The sequence below is a fragment of the Geospiza fortis genome, unplaced genomic scaffold, assembly GCF_000277835.1.
Source record: "Geospiza fortis unplaced genomic scaffold, GeoFor_1.0 scaffold147, whole genome shotgun sequence".
Classification (NCBI taxonomy): domain Eukaryota; kingdom Metazoa; phylum Chordata; class Aves; order Passeriformes; family Thraupidae; genus Geospiza; species Geospiza fortis.
The window spans coordinates 1,277,980-1,292,217 of record NW_005054372.1 but is presented as its reverse complement, the minus strand read 5'-3'; the positions used below and the strand labels follow the sequence as shown (position 1 = coordinate 1,292,217).

Genomic DNA, 14,238 nt, shown 5'->3' with positions numbered 1-14,238 from the left:
AACACCTTCAAAGACAAAGTTTTAAGAGAGGACATTATCCAATAGTGAGAATGGAAAATGGCCTGAGTTCCTTGTACCAATTCCTTAGTTTTTATATTGGAATGTAACCTTTGCTCTCTCCTATAAAGTAAAACAAACAGAAATACGGGGTTTTTTAAGGAAAACACCAAAGGAAAAGGCATATAGGAAATTCTGCCGGCCAATTTTGGAATTTAAGTGAAAGATTATTTAAATGTCACGTTTCATGGAGGAGCCATCCCGATCTGGTGCTGCATCTCAGCTCCCGGGGTACCATCCTCCGTGCCTGCGGCTCCCTCGTGTGGTGCATCCCCGCGGATTTTCACCCTGCCATCAGTGACTGTGAACCTCTCACTGTGCTTATCATTCCCAGTACCCTTTGCTGTCCCAAAGCACACTATCTGCCCAGCAATAAGCAGTAAGTTTCTTCTTTTTCTTTATTTCATTTGATAGATATTATATATATGTATATACACACAGTACAATACTTTTGTGATAGAGAATAAATGAAAGTTTTCATTGCTGGTTGTTTGTTAAGTCAACAGATTCCAGTTAATAATGAAAAAAATTTAAATGTTTAATATCAAAAGCAACTTCAAGTATCTTCTCTACATTTTAGTTTTCAGTATATAGGAAGGTGGTTTGGGGTGCTTGTTTTTATATCAAAAATTGTATTTGAATAGACTATTTTTACCCTCATACTTTAGAATACTGTTCATATCAGGCATGGAGTTTAAAATTATGTATCTCATGGTCCCAACTAGCTCTTCACAAGAACCATAGGTCACTTATACAATCAGGCATATGTTTCAAAACAGGGTTTAATCATTAGCAAAGTCAAGGTGCAATAATCATGTTTAGAAATGCACTATTTCATTCTCCTAAAACAGATTAAGCTGCAGTCCTTGATGTGAAGCAATATACAGCACCACTGTTTGCAAAACAATACCTGACTTAGGCATAAATAGTACTTCAGTTCCCCAAGCTATTTATCCCTTAACCTTTCTGTATAAAAATAATTCAACTTAGGCATATATTGCACTAATCTTATCATACTGGATAGCTCTCACCCTGCATTATGTTTTCTTTGCTGAACTAGGATTACACTAGGGTTTTAATTTCCATGGAAAACCTGGGAATAGGGCAACAGACACACGTATGGTGTGCAATAAATGGTTATCTATCATAGCAATAGTAATCTCAGAGGCATTCACAAAGGAAACTACACATTAGACTTGGAGATCATTTTCTCCAGTAGATTCATCATTCTCTCCTGTAACTGTAAGCTTTGAACTTGAATGATGTTCTGCTGATCCAGGATCCTGCGCACTTCTCTACAGGTTTCTTCCATAGCTCTACTCAACTTCTTTTGTTCTTCCAACATGGCTTCCATTAATTTTAGCTTCTTCTTTTGGAAACTGCAGTTTTGCATTTTTCTTTTCTTAACTGGTCTTTCTTCAGCTCTGAAATGTGAATATTTGTTAGAAATTAGATTCATATTTATAAAAAGAAAGAACCCAAAATTTGATAGCATATTCTTGGCCAAGCTACAATCTAGTCATATTTTTAAACCCCTGTGCTCTCCAATAAATTCCCTCTCAAGTTTGTGCCAAATCATAAGTATTTAATGTGTTATTGCATAGTGTTACAGACTGTAAAAAAAAAAAAAGAAAAAAAAGAAAAGAAAAAAAAAGATATTTTACATCTCGTTGTTTTTTAATAAGAAATTTCCCTGGAGAATACCAGGTTGTTTTTTTTTTTTAATCTTGACATGTCTTACACATTGAATTTATACATTGCACTGGCAGAGACATTTGGCTTATGTGGCCATTGAGACTCCAATTTTAAAGCTGCAATAACCATTCCAATCCAGCAAAAGTGCTGCATGGTTACATGTGGTAGTATCTTGCAGCATTGCATCAGTACGGCTGGTCCTGCTCCAGAATATGAGTCTCAGAATTTGCCCTTGTGCCAAGACACAGCAGTGGCACTGACCCTCTTTTTTTTTATATTCCACCACAAAACATTACAAACAACATAAAAGCCTGAAAAGCCAGCAAAATACCTGGGGGTTCTGGTTGACAGTGGCTGACCACGAGCCAGGTGTGCCCAGGTGGCCAAGAAGGCCAATGGCACCTGGCCTGGATCAGCAGTGGTGTGGCCAGCATGGCCAGGGCAGTGACTGCCACCCTGTACTCAGCACTGGTGAGGCCACACCTCCAGTCCTGTGTCCCTTTTTGGGCCCCTCATGACAAGAAAAACATTGAGGGGCTGGAGTGTGTCCAGAGAAGGGCAATGGACATCCTCATGTGAAATATGCAGAGCTGCCCTGTGGAATTTGGGGGACATTTTAAGAATTTCCTCTATGCTTTATCATGCTGGGTTTCTGTTTTGGAAAAGAGATAAACATGGCAGTAAAGACCGTGCTCTCAAGGTGTAAAGGTCACATGGCTGCTCTAACTTGGGGTGACAGAGCCACACAGTGAAAACCAGCCCATGTGGCATACAAGTGAGAGCACACACACATAGATCTATGTCTCTTAACCTGCAGCCTAAGAAGGAGCCATGCTAAACTGTGAAAGAGGAAGAAAGGTATATGTGTAAGTGTACACATCTGAGAAACCTCCAGTTAAAGCTGGATAACTCCTTTCCTAACTTTAAGTGAGAGACCATGTCTTCATTTACACTTTTTGTAACCCCAGACTGGAGTCCCCAACATCAAAGATATCTAATGATGTGTCTTGAAATCCCTTGACACAAACAGCAATCTCAGTCATGTTCTGCCAAATGCAGTATCCTTTCTAGGTGAAATGCAATAATGAGATAATACAGTTGTGACTAGAATGCCATGTCAACATGCTGCAGATTTTAAGACATCCTTGAATAAGGATAACTTGAACTCTTGAAAAATGTGTTTTTGTTAATGTGAAGAAGGGTAGTGGGGGTGAGGTCACTCAGCTGTGGCAGATTTGTATCATAATTTGATTCACGTTCTTATCCTACTTGACAGGCTTTGTGCAGCAGCCACTGTGACATTCAGATCTGTCAACAGGAGAGATAAACAATCCTTAGCACCTGAAAGGCTTAATGCAAATATAAGAAAAAGACACAAGCCCCTTGACATTTAAGAGTGCAGTGACCCAAAAAGGGTGAGATACTATCTACTTTGGAAGGTATACAAAAAATCTCAGCTTTGCAGGTTCTATATAGCATATTTGATTTAGGGCATCAAATAAATGTGAATAAAATAAATACATGCTGCTCTGCTCAAACTGTGGGTCTGCTCAAACCGTGGGTCAAGCTTGCTGCAGGCCACTGAAATTATCAGTCTCACCATCCTCTGAGAATGGGTCTTGGATAACACTAAATTCTGTTTGTCTCCCTTAACTCTAAGGGCCAGAATTACTTCAAATGTGGTTCTCAAAGAGGTCAAGCAAGTGGAAAATATGCACAGCAGATCTGTTGTCTAAGGACAGCACTGAATCTGTTATTCCAAGGTTCCCATCACTGCAGTCACATTCACAAAGAATGCTTGCTTTCTGATAGGCAGAGCAAGAAACTTTCTGAAATGGTGATATTATTTTAGTCAAAGTCATCTTTTGAATTTAAACTTGTCTTCACAGAGGATTTAAATGTTGGAAACTTGATGAATCTCTGTTCTCTTCCCCATACAGTGTTAGAAAGTAGCTGTGGTAAAACTTCTTGTCTTGAAACCAATACGAACTCACTCCACAAGAGGGCTTGTGTGTTGTCAACATAAGCACTGGTGAGAATGGTCCTTAACAAGGAATGAGAGAGAAAATCTGAGCTTGTCAATGGTACTGAGATGCACTGAGCATTGTGCGTCTTTCTTGGTAACAGTAGCCACCATTTGGGCTTTAATTTCAACTGAGACAAGAAAAAAGAAAAAAAAACCCAAACCATGAAAAACCATGATGGAGTGGTTTAGATTGAAAGATCTAAAATAAGCCTTATTTTTAGGAGAAAAGAATCTTTGAAGTGTTTTCCTAGAGTCTGTAAAGGATTTTTTCTGTTTTTCAGTTAAATCCATCAAAGAACTGTAAGACATGAAACCATACATCCAAGACAGTAAGTGCCTTGCACAGCTCCAGAGAGAAAGGAGCAGCAAATTTTTACTGTGTCAGCAGTATCTGCAGTCTGCTAATAACCAAAAAATACTCACTGAAGAGTGCTAGTTCAGAACTGTGTTTTAGCACAGAGAAGTGCTCCCAAAAGCAATGACCCAAGGATTCTTCAAGGTCTCCCAAGCACTCCCTACATTTGTTTACAGTAACAAACACAACTTTATAATTAGCCTTCATTGAAAAAAATACTTATTTCAGAAAATTTCAGAAAGCCCAAGCTTTGATGATGGTCCCAATCTCCTTTTCTCTCCCCTGACTGATACTGAAAGGGTTCTGTTGTCACTCACAAGTTCACAGTAAGGAACTGGCACATAAAATCCCCTCCTCTTGCAGAATTGCTGCTGAAAGGGAGCTCTTGAGAAGGGCTCTACAAAAGAAGGCTCTAAAGAATCTAATTTGCAAGCAAAGAGCACCTGGAACATGAAACAATGTCAAATATCCAGTGATGCCCATGCAGTGATGAGTTATTTGAATACTGAAGTGTTTCCTCAGATTCTGAGCCATCTTTCTTGAGAAGTTCTAGGTGTCCTGGGCAGCATGTCAGAGATCCCTCTCTGTCAGTAATTTTTTATAACAAATTCAAGAGAGAAGCAGGAATATGGGTTCAGCACCAAGTAACCCAAGCAGCACTAGTATCCTCAAAGAGTTCTAGCTAGGAACATGTCTCCTTTGCCAGTGCACGGGCACAAGAATAAGGATCTACTGATGATGGCTGTGGCATCAATCAGTTCCTGATGCCTGTTCTCCATGGTGTGTGCCTGTGCAGCCAACACCTCTGTGACAACAAGGGTGCAGCAGATCCTGACAGCATCCACAAGCTGCTGAAGGAGCACCTCCCTCTTTGCCAAGCCTAGTCTCTGAAGGTAGATTTTGAGGGAAATCTGGGGAAAGAGGGGTCTAGAGAAGTAAGGACTTCAAATACAATCTGCTGGTACTCTTCTGCTGGGCTTCCAGTGCCTATGGTAGAGTATACAAGAGACTGGCATTGGTAATTCCTCTGACCACATGAACCAAGTGTGGAAGGGCTCTGGCACTGGGACCATATTCTAAACAGAGCCTCACAAAGCTATTTCCCTGCTATGCTCTAAAACAGACAGGCAGGGTTCCAAGGAAGCAAACCAAGGGAAAGAAATTGTTCCATCTCACCTAGGAGACTGAGCAGAAATGACTGTGTGTAATGGCTATGAGGGGGAACAATGCAAAACCTCTAGATACAATCAGATATTAGGCAAATCTTAAATGCATTTGCTGTCTGCCTACCTAATACCAATTTAATTCATTGTTCAATTAAAATTTCCTTGATTGATTGCTTACATTTATCCAATACAGCTTGTTTCAGGGACATGTGTGAATAATTAATGAAGCAGGAGTTGAATACTAAGAGTTCTCTATTTATCAAAATGTATTATCTTCACAAAACCCTAATAATTCCTCATTTCTGACTACTTCATGGCAAACAGGTCTGCAGTACCATCAGTTCTTGGAACTTATGGCTTTTAACACCTAAAACCTGTTTCTCACTGGTTTGGGGTTTTCAACTCCATATAGATCTGAGCAGACCTCCATAATCCATGTCTTTAGTAAAAGAATTAACAATGGTCTGGATATAATCAATATTAATATAGAGATTATATAAGATATTCAGAGCATAAGGACTGAGGATGAGGCAGCCTGGATCTTCTGGTAAACTAGGCTCATTCAATCATTCAAATGCATCCAGGGATTAATGAGACTCATCCTTGAAGTAAAGCACAGAAAAGAACCACAAATGGCTTGGAGCCTGGGCAAAGCACCTTGCTAGGATAACAAGTCTGCATAATGAGTTAAGATGCACTACCTAATGCACATAGCCTAAAGCTCAAACTTCTTTGTAGGATGATACCCATTCAGATTTAAATAGCCATAGCATAATTTTAGAAATAGTAAAGTCTTTGCCAAATATGTTGTTTCCCAAATTAGCATCATCACCAAGTTTTAATGCACTTCTTTTAATTCATATCTTGGCTAGTTATTGTTACCAATTCTTACTTTTTCTTCCTGTGTAAACTTCCTGTAGCAAATTAATTCATCTACATTTAAAAATTAAAAAATACCAGACAGTACAATCATGGCACACAACCACCTTGTCAAAAAGAAAAAAATACTGAAAGGTTCTCCAATATACTGAAAAGAAAGGTAAGCAGAAGTAACATCTGAAAGTTTCAGTCACTAAATTCACATTAGAAACAGGGCACTGGTTTAAACAAGGGTTTGCTTATCCCTAGAAAGAAGGGAAGAGTGAATTCTCCATCTTCTGAGTTTATCAGGTCTAGACCAGACATTTAGTATTTCCCAGAGTGAAACAAATCATAGAAACAAAGAAGTGGAGGACACCAGAGACAGGGGGCTCCTGAATGCAGAAGTGCCCTGCTGAGGGAAGAACCCTCTCCTTAACATTTCTGGGCTTCACATAAAAAATTACCAAATTCAAGTGGTATCTAACAAGAAGTCAGACTAAATAGCACAGTGGTTTTATTATGGTCTTTTAATCTATGAAAGCAACTCTTTCACTCCCATTTTCAATACAATAGAAATGGCAGAACACATGAAGTCAACTACATTCACAGCCTGTATAAATACGTTCTGTCATTATTTTACTATGAAAACAAAGACCATAAATTAATCCTCAGGGTGAAAAAACACTGTTTTCAATTAGATAAAAAGTCATTTATAGTGGTGTCAGGAATTTGGATTTTAAAAGTTTAAGCTGCAATACAAGACTCCACCACATTGCATTATATTTTATGACCATAATAGAATAATTCTATTATTGTCAGATGTTTTGTACGGTATAACAATGTCAGAGCAGTGTTAGAACAATACTAAGCAATTACAGGCACCCCTTTAAAGGGATTCCAAATGTTTTCCTCATCTACACACTTGAAACAAAAATTCAAGTTAATTTTACCTCACATTAATTGTATTATCACTAACCAGCAAAATTTGGGTTTTGTAAGAAGGTCTTGAACTCAAAGTTTTTCAAACAGAATGCAAAGAAAACCAGTTTCAACTATTTTTACCTTGACAATATGTACGTACTGATTGAAGTATAAAACTTGACATTTTTTGCTATCATGAAAGCTAAACATTCAATTGAGTTTTTTTTAAGCTATAATTTATATAGCCAAGTAGACTCCTGCTATGTTCAAAGATACTGTGAAAAACACAAAGCTGACACTCTAAAGCTGTGTTGGAGAATTTAAAGGAATAACAGAAAAGTTTTCAGACGTTTAAAAGTTATTTAGAAAGAACTACTGTTTGAAACTTTTTTCTCTATCAATTGTTGCCATAACAGAAGGATTTTTATTACTGAAGAAAAAATCCTGTAATGTAAGTTGTAAAATATACAGCTGCAAAACACATCTGTATTTTCATATAGACATGAGTCTGTGTTTTTTCAAAATAGGGAAATTGAGGACCTAAAACATTTTTTTTATTTCAATTCCCAGAATTGTCTTTTGTTCTTTTTTTGAATCTGTTGGATCAATTGTCTGCTGTTCAGAGGCAAAGGCGTTGATAAAATAGCCAAGATAGACCCAAATTTTTTATGCTACTTCTTTTCTCTCTTGTTGGCTATTTCAAAGTGTTTTTCAAATACAGGATGAGACACTAATTGCTTAAGCTATAAATTGCTTCCTCAGTTCATAATTTTCCATTAGTAAAATAATTAACTTCCTTGTCTAACATGGCAGCTCTAAGTGATTTTAGCCCATGTGGTATCACTAGCAAGCATTGTATTTTCTTCTGGCCAAGAAAGGGTTCCCTACTCAGCTCTCATTCATCTGCCTAAATTAAACAGGTCAAAGCTGGACAAGCTTTTCAAACCCCCTAGGACTACTGGAATAACACTTTTTTTCCTTCCAGACATGAGCCCCATTATCACAAGTGGTTTCTAATGTTTAATCCAATCACGATGCTCACCTGGAATATTACGCTGATCTCTCATGTGGCATCTACTGCTCAACTTCTCCTTTTCTTTTAAAACAGGGGAACTATTTTAACTTGTCACTGTGTAACTATCTTGCTGTTAAGAGATGTGCACAATATTCTATTGCACAAAATTCTTTCATTTTGGTCCATTTTCACAGTGGAGACTGTGAGACCATGGCTGTATTTCTAAAAGTTTTGGAGGTCCTGCCACCCTGAGAGCTGCCCTGCCCTTCCCTGCAGCTCCCAGACCACCCTGAGCCATCCAGTACAGCCACTCCTAGCAGGCAACAGCAGCATTTCAGGGTCTGAGTGGCATTGCCTGCCCCAGACTTGCAGCCAGCTGAAAACCAGCCTGTGCCACCAGGGGCTAGATTTAAATGAGATGCAATTTCTAAATTTAGCCAAGAAAAGTTAAAATATTTTTTACTAGAGCAGGTTAGGGTATTTCCTTGGATAAAGTTACAAATAAATAAACAAACCAGTGAACCTGAAGCTGGCTAAAATGCATCATAGCCTAATTTTTCCAGAGCTTATAATTTAGTGACTGATTTTGGTGACTTCCATTTTAGCTGAAAATGAAAGCACCTACATGAGAGTCCACCTGCAAACTGTGGGCACAACAGAATTGGGTTTGGGGTTGATTAACGTGATCTCTGTGAGGAATGTCTATGTTCTGTAGTGAAGCCTGGTGTGGTGACCTCTGTCCTCTCTTATGGTACAAAATCTGTGTTGTCCTGGAGTTCTCCCTAGGCTGAAAAAACTTAACATCCAATATTTTTAAAAAGCCTGATGTTATCAAGTAGTCGAGTGAATAAACGACACAACATTTGTGGAAATGTGACCTTCTAATTAAATATTAAACAATGTTATTGTAAATCCAATTGGGAATAAAGTTATTGCATCTGAAATGTGACTGTGGAGTTTGCAAATCCTAAAGTCAAGCAAGTCAAGTATCAGGAATATCAACTACTTACAATAGACTAGGATGAAAAAAAATTGCTTGTGAACAAAAAGGTTGCTATAGCTCAAAAGTTATACACCCTAGTAAATATTCATTGCCAAAAAAAAGTTTTTAAAATAATCAGTTATTCAAGGACTATCTGCTTGAATGATTGAGTGAATCTAACTTAGTTTTATTCACCCAAGAGTGGGTCTGGAAACAATAATTCGAACTTGCTCAGTTGGTTCTTCTTCCAGTTCAACATCTTTACAGATGCATGACTGACAGGTAATTTTACTGTTACAGTTAAAGCCTCACACACTCATGATAAGGATCTCTAGGATCAACTTTTTTCCTGCCAGAAAACTGTAATCAGCTCTTATTTCACACCACTCTGGATGAAAAATGAGACCAGTAAAGTCTGAAATTCATATCAAGAGTACAACCCTGCCTTTTGTTAAAATGCTGCCTTCCAGGGAACTCCAATCATATCCAAAAAAAAAAAAAAAAAAAAAAAGGAATCACATGTTTGCATCTCAAACTAGCATTTACTTTGAAAAAAATTGCATTCTCAATTGTATTTAAAATGATGCTATGTGCTTTCAAACTGCATGAGCAGCTTTTCAGTGTCCACAGAAATATTTATTTTGCATCTTTTCACCATTTTAATAACAACTGAAGCCAGAGAAATTTCATAGTCATATCAAAAGCAGAACTAGAGCAAGCCAAAAATCATCTAAGCAGTATGTTATATCTCTGATTGCACCGCAGGACTCTCTTGAACATGCCTGTACTCCTTTTATGAACGCTCTCCCTGATGTGAGCCGTGACATGCATGCTGAGTTTTGGCAATAATATACAACTTTTTGCCCAGTTCTCCTACTCCCTCCCAGTCTTTCATAAAGGAATAAAGAAAATGCCCTAATTCAGCAAAGTGACTGAGATTGGGGAACAGATCTCATTTGTGATTATTTGTGATTTACAGAAAAAATACGAGAGCTGTTAGAGAAAAATGTGTGAGGGTGTTCCCTTTACACAGCAAATTCGGTTCATTCTGCAAAATCCTAAAAAGAGGGGAAAATAGATGCTACCTCAGCTTGTAAGAAAGCAAGCTTGATGAGCTCTCTGAATGTTCATCTTCAAAGCATTCTTCCCTTCCTTCATATGTAAACTGGTTATATGGCAAGTACAGGGGTGTAGACTTGGCTGATGGAGACTGCGAGGCCTCTGTCTGCGATGTAGAAGGACCTGGCTGCTGATTTTCATGCATTTTCACATCGCTGTGGTCTGTCACTTTGGATAAGATCCTATCAATGGTTTTGTAGTAAGGCCAGTCAGGTGCCACAGTTTCACTGTCAGTCATGCATTTTAATTTCCTGTAAGAAAAGGCACACAACATTAAAGCTTGTTTTCCTACAAAAAGTACTTTTCTTACAGATCTATCTCAAAACATTTGTTCTGGTCACATTTAGGAGTCAAACTGAATGCTTTTAATGAGAATAAAATTAGACACTTTTCTTCTTTAACTTCCAGTGAAGCCTTTCAGGTTCTTTTCCTAGGTTTGACCTGTTATAAAAAGTTGCATGTAACCCCCAAATGAAATTCAATACAGATAAAGAACATTACAACTTCTAGTGGAAACAGGACTGTGTTGGTGGTTGAATAATTTTCTTTCCCTTATAGAATATCCAACTAACCAATCTGACAGCAATCCCTGACAACTGGACTAAGCAGCACACCACAGCCTTTACAGAACTGAGGGCAGCCGTGTGCTTTCATGCTTTGAAGAATGAATATTTATTTTCTATAATGAATACAAGTGGCTATAAATATAATGCATATCCTTTTTCTAATATGGCTTAAAAGCCCTGAAAGGCCTTGGTAAATATCCTTGTAACAACCATGAGATACAGACATCTGTTCATTTGTTACAGAATAAAGATCATGGTAGGGAAAAGTACAGAGTTTCATTAATTTACCAAAAAAAGCAAAAAAACAAACCAAAACAAAACAAAAAAAAAACCTCAATCAAAAAAAACCCTAAAACAGTTAATAATGCATTAGAAACAGTATGCACAAAAACATTACATTGCAGTGGACTATCAACCATGACCCTTTCATGTGTATCTTATGAGATTTATTATTCAGTCTTCAGACAAGTTCACTGCTATCCCAGTAGTTACCCAGTGTTATTTTATTTTCTTTTACTGAGAAATATAAAACTGAGGATTATAGATGTAGTATAGATCTCAAAGAAATTCCACAGCCCAACTAGAGTCCCAAACTTTCTTTTCATTTGCCTCTCCCAGTTCGGATCTTGTTACTCTACATCAAAATGCAGGAAGGGAACACAACAGGAAAGGCAAGACCAATGAAAAACGCCCCATTTTCATAAACCAGATTTCATTCAAATTAACAAAAACCTGAACCAAATTTTATTCTCACAGCTAGAGGTTTGCATTTGCAGGGAAAAAAAACAAAAAACAACAAAAAAACCACTATTCCTGGACACCACACCTGGCTCACCCTTTTTTTCTTAAAGCCTTTCAGGTTTTTCCTTCTCAGAATCCATCCTGCCCACACCAGTCTTGCAAGGGGTAGAATTAAATAATGTAAACATGAAAACAATGGTGCCAAACTTAAAAGTGAGAACTTAAAAGTTCTTCCTTTTAAAATGCTGTCAGCCTAGAGTAAGGGGAAATCCACTAGTGAGAAAAGAAGGCAGTAAGATTTGCTTAGATTTTAAAGCCATTTAAGGATTCTTTTCTCCTTGTCCTTGCAATGTCTGATGAGCTTTTCCAGCTATTTAGAAATGCACATCATAGTCCTGCAAAGCAGAGCCTCACAGCCATCCATACTTTTATGCCCTCTATGCATCCAAAATTTTAATTTCATACATATTTCACAACCTACTGCTGCGATTTCATAGTCAGAGAATATCGAGCACAGCCTACAAATACATGCACACCCATCCAGCACAGAGAGAAAACAGCTAAACACAGGCCTGACAACAACCATCAATTAATATTGATTATTTTTAGTTCAATTGTTGAGGCTATTTGCATGAAAAACAGATCAATTATGCCACTTCAAGCTAGTAGCCAAGCCTACATGCCATATTTGTTTGCCTGTGTTGAAACTCTCAATGTGTTCAAGCTATGAGGTTTAAAACTGAATTGCAATGACGGAGTGCATTCACTGTGGTCATCCCCAGGGGAGACGTGGCAACAGCCAGGGGTGACCACATCTCAGCCAGGCCACTGCCAAGTCCAGCAGCTGCATTAACACTTTGTGGGACATGGTTTGAGCTTTTAGGACTGCAAAGCATTGTGTCAGAAAGGGCAGGACAAGCTTAGAGCTGATACTCTGGGAACAGGCTTGTACTGAGCCCAGTGTCACCCAGGTCCCCATCAGCAGAGCTGCTGCCCCACCAGGTCATCCCCTCCTGTTCCAGCATTTGGCCATCCCAGGAGGACTTTGCATTTGTCCTTGTTGAGTTTGATAGGGTCCCTGTCAGCCCATTCCTCGACCTGCCCAGGTCCCTCTGAGCGCCAGTCCTGCCCTCACAGGTGCAGACTGCAGCCCCAGTTTGGCATCGTCTGCAAATCAGTGAACTCCACCTTCACCTTTGGATTGCTGATTTTAAACAGGGCACTGTCCCAGTACAAAACACCTGCAGTCCTTCATTGGGAATGAGTCTCTAGGCAGAATATAAACCATTAACAGCTACTCTGTGCCCACAGATCCGGAGTTTTCCAGCCAGCTGGTAGTCCTTCCCCTGCAGTGTAACATCCCAGCTTGGATACGAGGATGCTCTTGGAGACTGTGTCAAAAGGGCTTGTACTGTGAGCTAGACAGTGCTTTGCTCTCCCCTCATCCATAGATACAGTCCTTTAAAAAAGAAAGCAAGCAGATCAATCAGATGTGATTCAGTGCTGGTAATTCCCAGTCACCACCAGTCACCACTTTCTCCTTTCCATGACTGGAAATCGCTTCCAAAACTTCTCGCTCAATGATCTCCTAAGGAGTTGAAGGGAAGAACTCTTAATACCTGTTCCTGCCTTTCTGAAGATTCAACAGCCTTTTTCTGGTCCCTAGAGACCTCCCTCAACCTTCACAAAGTCTCAGAGATGATTCCTGACTCAGTCCTTTCCTACTGCTGTATTTCAGATAACTCTGCTGCAGGCACACCCAGCTGGGACGTGGGCAGTGAAGGCTGAAATACAGACACCAACAGCCTCATTAATGGCATCTGCTTCCATTAAATCACCCTGTGGGGATTTTGGGGGCAACCCAGGTACAACTACAGCCTAGGGGATGAAGAGATTGAGGGCAGTCCCACAGGGAAGGAGTTGGGGGCGCAGGTCAATGAGAGGCTGGACATGAGCAATGTGCTGGAAGCCCACAAAGCCAAGCATGATCCTGGGCTGCAGCAAAAGCAGCATGGCCAGCAGGCTGAGGGAAAGGATTCTGCCCCCCTGCTCTCCTGAGACCCCACCTGGAGGGCTACAAAAATACTCAGAGCAGCTCTGCCACAGAGACAGGCTGAGGGAGTCAGGATTGTTGAGCCTGGGGAAGAGAAGGCTCTGGGAAGACCTTATTGTAGATTCAGACTAGATATAAGAAGAAATTTTAATCAGAGTGGTGAGCCACTGAAACAGGATGCCCCAGGAAGCTGTGGATGCTGCATCCTGGCAGTGTTCAAGGCCAGTTTGGATGGGGCTTTGAGCAATCTGGTTTAGGGAAGGTGTCCATGGGAGGGGTTGGAAAGAGATGGTCTTTAAAGGTCCCTTCCAACCTGAACCATTCTATGATTCCATGGAAAGTTTCCAGGAGTAGACATTTTGCCTGAGTAGGTTGGTACCTTTCTGTTGTTGTTTGAGCTCAGCTGTGTACCCAAACCCCCTTTTCTTACAGAACTATGACAATTTGGAAGGAAAAGCTGTTGTTTATCGTCTGCTCACAGAGCTGTAGAGTTGCAGCTATATAAATGCAGGTATTTCTCTGGCTCTCAATGCATTGAATGGGTACTAATTCTACTTCTGACTGCTTACCATAGCTCTGAGCTAAATAAAAGGGATCTCTACCAGGAGGTAGACAAGAGAACTGTGTTAGCTTAAAAGCAGCACCAACAGCAATCATCTACCTGTATGGAGTCTGGCTCAA

The 14,238-nt window shown here is 39.5% G+C and overlaps 1 protein-coding gene across 4 annotated transcripts in view; it reads right to left on the bottom strand.

The window, feature by feature from the left end:
- Positions 1-437: 437 nt before the first annotated feature.
- The window catches only part of MSANTD1 (Myb/SANT DNA binding domain containing 1), a 57,039-nt gene continuing 43,238 nt past the window's right edge, over positions 438-14,238 (bottom strand). For all 4 annotated transcript variants that reach the window (XM_031060083.1, XM_031060081.1, XM_031060080.1 and 1 more), the window contains 2 exons: positions 10,164-10,448; positions 438-1,481 (listed from right to left, as the gene is read on the bottom strand). In XM_031060083.1, the coding sequence (XP_030915943.1) occupies positions 1,241-1,481; positions 10,164-10,448 (526 nt within the window). In that variant the 3' untranslated portion in view covers positions 438-1,240. The remainder of the gene's footprint in view (positions 1,482-10,163; positions 10,449-14,238) is intronic.